Genomic DNA, 8,460 nt, shown 5'->3' on the forward strand with positions numbered 1-8,460 from the left:
AGAGACAATCACAGTCCTAAGCAGAGAAGGCAAAGCCACGCATCTGCAGAGTTGCAGGGCCCCAGCCTGCAGGGTCCCACCTCCCACCCATCCCTCTCCCTTCCTGGCATCTCCCCTGAGTAACACTGCTGTAAAATAACAACATCGGCTACCAGGTGATTAACATCAGGAACATCTGTCAATCCTGCCACACACTAAACCAACACAAAATACCAGGAATGAAAAATAGCAGAAACAGAACGAAAACCAACAAATGACAACAACAAAAACAGTTTCTAGGAAGGCCAGGCTAATGTGAGTGTTGCATGACTTGTATAGGTAAGTGCACTTCGACAGAATCCTTTAGAAAGCACTTTCAGGTACCATCTGACTCACCAACCCAGCTTCTGGGTGAGCAGACAAAGGAAATAGAACCACTGTCTTGAGGAGACAGCTTGCATTTCTGTTTCCACGGCAGCATTATTCACAGCTGCCAAGACAACGACCTATGTGACCATTAAGAAGTGACTAGAAAATGAGACACACATTCACAGAGGAATATTAATATCAAAAACTATGCTGGTATGGTGGTGTACGCCTGTCATCCCAGCACTGGGAGGCTGAGGCAGGAGGATCCCTGTGAGTTCGAGACCAGCCTGGGCTACATAGTGAGTTCCAGGTCAGTCTCAACTCCATAGTGAGACCCTGTCTCAAACAAACAAACAAACAAAAAACAAAAAATCCAATCCCTGCCATTTACTAAGTGAAACAGCCAGACACAGAAAGGCAAATACTGCATAATCTCACTTATGACCGGAATCTTTACAAAGCTGAATTCACAGGAACAGAGTGGACAGTGGTCACCAGGGGTTGGGGGCTGGGAGAAAAGAGGAGATGCTGGTCTAAGAGTACAGACTTTTACTTAGAAGGCAGGAAGTTCTAGAGCCCTGGCCTATGGCATGGTGAGCATAATTAATATTTTGTATACTTTAAACTTGCTGATTAAGAGATTAAGTCTCAAGTGCTCCTATCACACACACACCTGTATGAGGCAACATTTTAGCTTGATTGTGGTCACCATTTCACAACACACACATACACACACATGTCACATTGTGTGCATATATATATATATTTATATATATATATACATGGGTTAAAGGGGAAGTCTAAAGGGAAATTTTTAAAAATTGAAAAATTGAGCTGGCTGAAAATGAAAACAACAACATATCGATTTTAGTATATGTGCTGCCAGAGGGAGCACAAAACAACATACCAAAATTTGGGGTGTTCAGCTAAAGCAGTGCTGAGAGGGCAATTTACAACACTAAATGCTTACTAGAAAATAAGCAAAGTCTCAAACCAATAATCTGAGCTGCCTCCTCAACTAGAAAAAGAAGAGCAAAAGAAACCCAGGGCAATAGAAGGGAGAAAACAATAAAGATAAAAATAGTACTGAGTGGGGCTGGGGATTTAGCTCAGTGCAGCCTGCCTCGCAAGTGCAAGGACTTGAGTTCGATCCCCCGTACCAAAGCAAAACTGGTAATGAATGGCACCGAAAACAAAAACAATATGGAAAAATCAATAAAACCGGAAACCTTGTTCTTTGAAAAGATCAATAAAAGACTGAAAAAGGAAAAAGAAAAGACATGAATTGCCAATATAAAAAAAAGTAACAGGAGAGCCATACAGACAGTGTAGACAGCAAAAGCAAAATAAGGAAATATTACAAATAACCCCAGCCACATAAATTTGACAACTACTCAAGAAGCAAAGACAAACTCAGCTCACCCTGTATGAAATAGATAATTTGAATATCCTATACCTATTAACTAAATTGAACTTATCATTTGAAAACTTCCAGAAATCTCTAGTCTCAGATGGTTTCATTGGCGAATTCTACCAAACATTTAAAGACAAATTAACAACAATTCTATACAGCTTCTCCCAGAAAAATAAGAGAGGTGGGAAAACTCCTCTAACTCATTTAATGATGCAAACATTCTAACGTCAAAGATAGTATGAAGGAGAGAGAGAGAGAGAGAGAGAGAGAGAGAGAGAGAGAGAACTACAGACCAATATCTCTTATGAATAGAGACACTGAAATTCATAACAAAATATTATTAAAAAGAATGTAGCAATATATCATGAAAAAAGTCAGGTTTATTTCAAGGATATAATGCCAGCATGATATTAAAAAATCAGTGCAGTCTATCATATTACCAGGCTAAAATCTTTCTGTAGATGAAAAATTGACTGATTATATCAACTGATGCAGAAAAGCATTTAAAAAACCCAATAGTCATTCATAATAAAATATCTTGGCAAATTAGCAATATGGAGGAAGCTCCTCAATGTGATAAAGAACATCTACCCAAAATGAAAACTACAGGGGCCGGGGATTTAGCTCAGTAAAATGAAAACTACAGGGGCTGGGGATTTAGCTCAGCGGTTTGGTGGCCTGCCTTGCAAGCGCAAGGACCCAAGTTCGATCCCCGGTACCAAAAAAAAAAGAAAGCTATCAATAATAACATACTTAATAGTGAATTAATTAATGAATGCCTTCCCATACAAGTGGGAATAAGATGAGCATGTCTGTTTTCACCACTATTGTTCAACCTAGTACTGGAAGTACTAGCCAGTGCAATAAGGCAAGAAAATAAAATAAAAGGCATGCAGATCAAAAAAGAAAGAAAGAAAATTACCACTATTTGCAGGTGACATAATTGTCCACATAGAAATCCCAAGAAATCTAGAACAGACTTCTAGATCTCAGAAGTGAGTTCAGTGAGGTCATAGGGTACAAGATCAACACATAGGTATCAGTTGTTGTGTAATATACTAGCAGTAATTCCTTTCTATTATATTTTTAATTGCAGTTTCAAGGAATTGACACTCTGGTGGTCATGGTCCCTAGGAGAAATGGAGAAGAAATGTGGGCACCCAAGGGCAAGGACGGGGTGGAAGACAGGTCAGGGCTACAGGCTTTCCTCTGGCTGTGTCCCTTTTCTGGAAGAAGACACACTGGGAAGTCACAGGCTTTCTGTGTGACGCACCTGTGTGCCATCTCACACCTCTGCCCCTAACGTATTGCTCATGGGCGATGACTAGACTTCATCATCTTGTCGTATGGTTCACCTTTAGTGGAAGACAGAAAAATAGTATTTCAGGACAGGACCTAGCATGTGTTCAAGTCACAGTTGGGGCACAAATTTTTTGAGAGCCTAGAAGGATTCTACAAAGGAGAGAAGAGACAGGAGCAGGGAACAGGGCAGGCTGTATGAGCAGAGAAGGGAAGGAAGACTCCCCCCGACACAGAGCAGGCATGAGCACCTGTACCAAGCTGGTGGACGAGGCTGACTGTCCACTTCCAGCCACTTTGGAGGATCTAGTGTTCCCGGTTCTCTGCCTGGAGTGATGGAGTTGAAGAGGCCGAGAGGTTGGGGGGTATTCGTGCTGGAAGGGACTCCACAGTTTGTCAGCCAGGGGTCCTCAAGGCCCAGGAAATGGGAGTCTCAGGAGTCAGGCCAAGCCAAGTTAGACCCAAGCATTGCCATTTCCTTCTGCTTAGTCTTGGGTGACGTCCAGCCATCCCAGATGCAGTTTCCTCATTTGGAAAATGGTTGAATACAATCCAGGCATTGAGGTTACTGTGATGGAAGCTAATATGTGTAAAGGGTCTGGCTCACGTCCAGCTTCAGCAGGACAGAGAACGTTGGGCGGAGCTGGTTTAAAACACACTTGGAAGCCATGTGACCCAGAACTGAGCTTCTCCGTAGCAGTGGGATTGTGACTGCTGCCCACTGGGCTACCATGAGAATTAGAAACAACAGCTCAAGGACCTGGAGACAGCAGGAACCTATTAAAACTCAAGTTTGCCTCCAAGACAGAACCTGGTATTTCTGACGCATTTAATAAACGTTCATCAAATGAACAACTTGGCCGATGAAACTCACCTGTGTCTATGTAGGAAAAATGCTGAGAGAATGGCCAGGTCGCCTACTCCAAATGCAATTCCATGCAGAGCTCCGGGGCCTGATTCCTGTCCCACAGTGACATCACCGCTATCACCTGGAGCAGGCAGCCTGCGGCAGCTCAAGTGTCCCATACTCTTGGGCCCAAATGTCCAGAGGGATCAGCAAGTCTCTGACACCCAGCTTCCTCCGGGTGCTGGGCTGTGGATTTTGCACAGGAAGAGAGCCTCCTTCCTCCTGGGTTCCGGCCTGGGTGCAGCAGAATTGCTTCCCTACCCCAAAGATCTCCTCTGGCTCTGGAAGAGTTAACCCAATCTGCAGAAACAGCAGCCACGCTGGCTTGGGAGAGTTGTTCCAATGCTCTGCATCCTAGTGGCCTCATTTCTTAACACAGGCCTCATGCTGGGACCTCATGTGGCCTGCTGTTGGTATGAAGGAAGATCTGTCTCAAACCTGCCCAGTCCCACAGCCTGGCTCATAATTCCAAGCCAAAGCAAGCACGCTCGTGCGGGCGCGCACACGCACACACACACACACACACACACACACACACACACACTCCCCGAGCCCCAGTGCTCCAGGCAGGCAGCAGGCCCTGGGTGGGTCTTGCTCCCTGTTGGGACCTGTCCACTGCCCCCTCAACTCATCACCCCTTTAGCAGGCAGAGCCTGGCGCCATGGGCCTATGCACCTCCCAAGAGAGCACTCAGGGCCCGTGACTGTCTGGTCTGAGCAGAGGCCCTGGCCCAGTCAGCCCTGGAGTGCAGAGAATACCACTTCCGGGTCAGGCTGCAGACGCCCCTGCCCACTCAGCCACACCCTTCAACGCATTGGGCCACTCACTCTTCCTGTCTGAGTCTCGTTTGCCCTTGCGTAAAACAGATTGCAATGAGAAGCCATGTAAACCTTGTGTCCCACTAGGAAATGGTCATGATAAAGTCTGCAAAGCACACGTCCCCTGGTCAGAAAGCTAAGAAATTCATACTCTGGAGTCAAATCCTCACCTTCCCACTGTCCAGCTGTGAACCTCACCCCAAGTGCCTGGCTGGTCTTTGAATGGGGACCCGAGCTGTGACTTCTTGCTTAAACTCTCCCTGCTTTCTCTCCTTCCTCTCTGCCATCCCTGATTAGCTAGGTGAGGAAAGACTGGATGGCTCCAGATGTTTGGGCCCCAGGCCAGGATAAGGCTAAAGGTGTGCAGTCTGGGACCTGCGTTCCCCACTCCTGGGCTTCCTGAGCCCACAGTCCCTCCTGCGGAACCACCTGCCACTGACTCCAGCCAGGACACCCACCTGAGCAGGGGAGGCTGCCGCCCACACCCCAAGGGGGCTGGGCCGGTCTGGGCCTCTGGGCCTCAGGGCCTCAGACCGCAGGTGCTGACTCACCACTCCGCTGGGAGTATAAAGGAACCAGCCGGGGGCTCCCTCCATGGCCAGAGGATGGCCCAGGGCACAGCAATCCGTGCGGCCCCCGAGCAGCCCACCCGAGCTGTGTGTGTGCTGGGCACCGCCACTCGGCTCGACGTCTGCGGGTGAGAGGGGAGCCACCTGGGTGTCGGGGTAGGACGGGTGACAGCACGAGCCAGTTCCGCCACCCCAAGGGCACTGGCTGCCTCTGGCTTCCACTTCTGCCTCTGTGGCCACTGACAGAGAGCAGCTGGAAAGACAAACCAGAGCAGGAGCAGCCGAGAGGGGCTGGCTTCATGGCACTGAGGCCTCTGCACATTACAGTGAGGCTTCCTGGGACCTCACCTCACATGAATGATCATGCGGCAGTCAGAGAGATCAGAGAGGGTCTGAGACTTGGCTGTGGTCACACAGCGAGGTCCCTGGCCCACACCTGGTTCCTGAGGAGAGGTGCTGCGCAAACTCCTCCGAGAGTGTGTGACAGGGTGGGGATGGTGGGACAGGCTGCGGCTTGGGGAGACAGGAGGTAGCCTCTGGCCTGCTGTTGGCTGGCTGGGTGGCCTCGGTGTCCTCAGCCGTGTGGTGAGGACACTGCCCACTTCACGGTGTGGTTTACAGATGAAACGTGGGGAGGGTGACCGTGTTTGTTAAGCACTCAGCTCAGGGCCGGGCATAATCCCGGTAGCCGTTCACTTATTCAGTCTTTCAGCACATAGTGTGTCAGGCTGTGGGTCACACCAGACGGTTGGGGAACTCTCTTGGAGTGTGCGTGGCACCGTCGTTATTGTTGTTATCAGTAACAGTAAGGTGGCCCCGGCTTCCAACCCCAGATTGGGCACCCGTGGTCCTAGAATGGTGTCAACCGGGGTGTCTGGGACACTTTCTTGAGAATGTCTCTCGCTGCCTGAGCCCAGCAGTCAGGGTCTAGTGGGCTCCAGGCCACAGAAGGGAGGCACAGGCTGAGAAGTCAGGAACAAAGGGAGAGGGAAAGCCGGAGCCACTGAAGGCCCCGGACTCCCCAGGAAGGGCTGAGTGGTGGAGGGGCTGGAGGACCAGCCAGGGGTACCCCAGCGAGCCAGGTGGGGAGCTGGCTGGGGGGGACCAAAAGGAAGGTGCCCCAGAAAGGACGAGGCTCCCAAGTCCATGGGAGCCTCAGGGGCCTCTGCTTCTCCCCCAGCCAGGTTCTGAGGCCTGTTATTCTTTCCCCGACCGCTGCTCGTAAAGATGGAGAAAATGATGTCAACCTTCTGCATACACGAGGCAGGCAGTGCTTTTAATCCCATTCTGTAGTAGGCACTGAAGCTCGAGGAGGTTAGGTAGCCCACCCGGCCGCACCAGGCTTCCTGGCAGCCACCACCCTCTCTCCCTAAAGCACAGGTTGCCGGGCCCCCGCCTCCCCCGGCACAAGTCCTACATCCCTGTTGCAGAACTCAGAGACCCCAGAGCTGGAAAGCAGGGCACGGAACAAGCTCAGAAACCGCTTTGATTTCATTCCAAGTTTGAAAAGTGCCTTCCTGCAGCAGGAAATGCCCGAGCATATTAAAATCATGCTGAGCTGAAAGGAATAGTAACACTTCTCTGGGGCTTCCTGTGCCTGTGGCAGAGTCAGAAGTCATCAGGACCAGCTTTGAAGTGCCAGGCCCCTCTCACTGATGTATTTTTCTTGGTTTTGTTTTTGGCTTTGATTTTTTTTTTTTTGGTCAGGCTGGTCTCAGACTCACACCAGTCCTCCTGTCTCAACCTCCCAAGTGCTGGGATTACAGGTGTGACCCACCACACTCAGCCTTGTCACTGATTTCTTTTTTTTTTTTTTTGGTGCCAGGGATTGAACTCAGGTCCTTGCACTTGCAAGGCAGTTGCCAGAACCACTGAGCTAAATCCCTGGCCCCTCACTGATTTCTAATCTTTGCAGAAATCTGCAAGGTAAAAGCTCCCATGGCGCCCAAGGCACGGAGAGGTGAAAACACCATACAGGTGGCCTCTGATCCCTGACTCCCCCACACGCCCTCCGAGTGCTGGGGCAATGGCTGGGCCAAGGCTGTTTCCAGTAACAGCGTCAGGGAGCTTCCTCGGGGCTGGAAAGGCCCTTGGCAGGGGACAGGGGAGGTGGTGCAGACCCCAGGGGAGGGCTGTCACTCTGCAGGTGCCGTGGATGGGTGGCCCTCCTCTTCCCCAGGATCTCCCCAACGGCAGACGGTTGGAATGGTGTCAGGGAGCGTGGACGTGTCCGTTTACGTCTCTGAACCTCACAGCGCCCGTCCGTAACGTGGAGAAATGAACACCTGCCCGCTGCGCTGTGGCAAGGACTAAGTCACTCCGCACAAGCCGGGGTCTGGCAAAGGGGCCTCCAAAACACAGCGTGTGCCTCTGTCGCAGACGCTGAGTGTGCTCCTGCCGCTGGTCCTCTGTGAAGAGACGGGGCCACGGCGGCTGCAGGACCAGTCCTGTCCCTGGAGCTGCAGTCTGCAGAGGGACGGGGGCTAGGAAGACTGGGCTGCGGATTCCCTTGGGGACACACGGTCTCTCTCTCTCTCTCTCTCTCTCCTCTCTCACACACACACACACACACACACACACACAGTGCAGACCCCAGGTGCTCGGGACAGCCCCTTGCTGGGGAGCTGAGAACATCTGGAAACTGCTCCAAAGAAAGAGCGGAAGCACAAATAAAAGTCCGGGGTGCGCGGCGTAGCCCTCTCCTCCTGGCCTCGGCCACGGCTCTGGCGCGCTGGGCAGCTGCGAGCTGGCCGAGGAATGAGCCTCCTGACCTCCCTGGAGAAACCGGGGCCTCTGGGCAGCGCGGGCTGGGCCAGGCAGGTGGCCTGCCATGGAGGCGGAGGGTTAGGGATTTAGGGCGCTGTAAGCCAGGAGCTCTGCTGGGGACCCCGCAATGGTTGTCATACCCACCCTGGTCCTCGGCACCGGGCCAGGGAAACAGTGGAGGGAGGGACCGTGTGTGTGCTCAGCTGAACGATGGGTGTGTGTGTTAAGGGAGGGCCTTTCAGGGGACATAGCGGGTATTCTTAAAGTATTTGTTAGTGAACGGAAGAAGGTTGAGCACAGGAGGCCTCATTTGTCTTGGCCGCGGTTGCCTGGAAACCC

The 8,460-nt window shown here is 51.1% G+C and overlaps 1 protein-coding gene across 1 annotated transcript in view; it reads left to right on the forward strand.

Annotated features, from left to right (window-relative positions):
- Positions 1-5,391: 5,391 nt before the first annotated feature.
- LOC104855424 (protein-arginine deiminase type-4) overlaps positions 5,392-8,460 on the forward strand; it is a 26,937-nt gene continuing 23,868 nt past the window's right edge. The window contains exon 1 of the mRNA XM_010614272.3: positions 5,392-5,483. Within this exon, the coding sequence (XP_010612574.1) occupies positions 5,392-5,483 (92 nt within the window). The remainder of the gene's footprint in view (positions 5,484-8,460) is intronic.

Source organism: Fukomys damarensis, unplaced genomic scaffold (assembly GCF_012274545.1).
Source record: "Fukomys damarensis isolate Sample0158 unplaced genomic scaffold, DMR_v1.0_HiC HiC_scaffold_23, whole genome shotgun sequence".
NCBI lineage: Eukaryota > Metazoa > Chordata > Mammalia > Rodentia > Bathyergidae > Fukomys > Fukomys damarensis.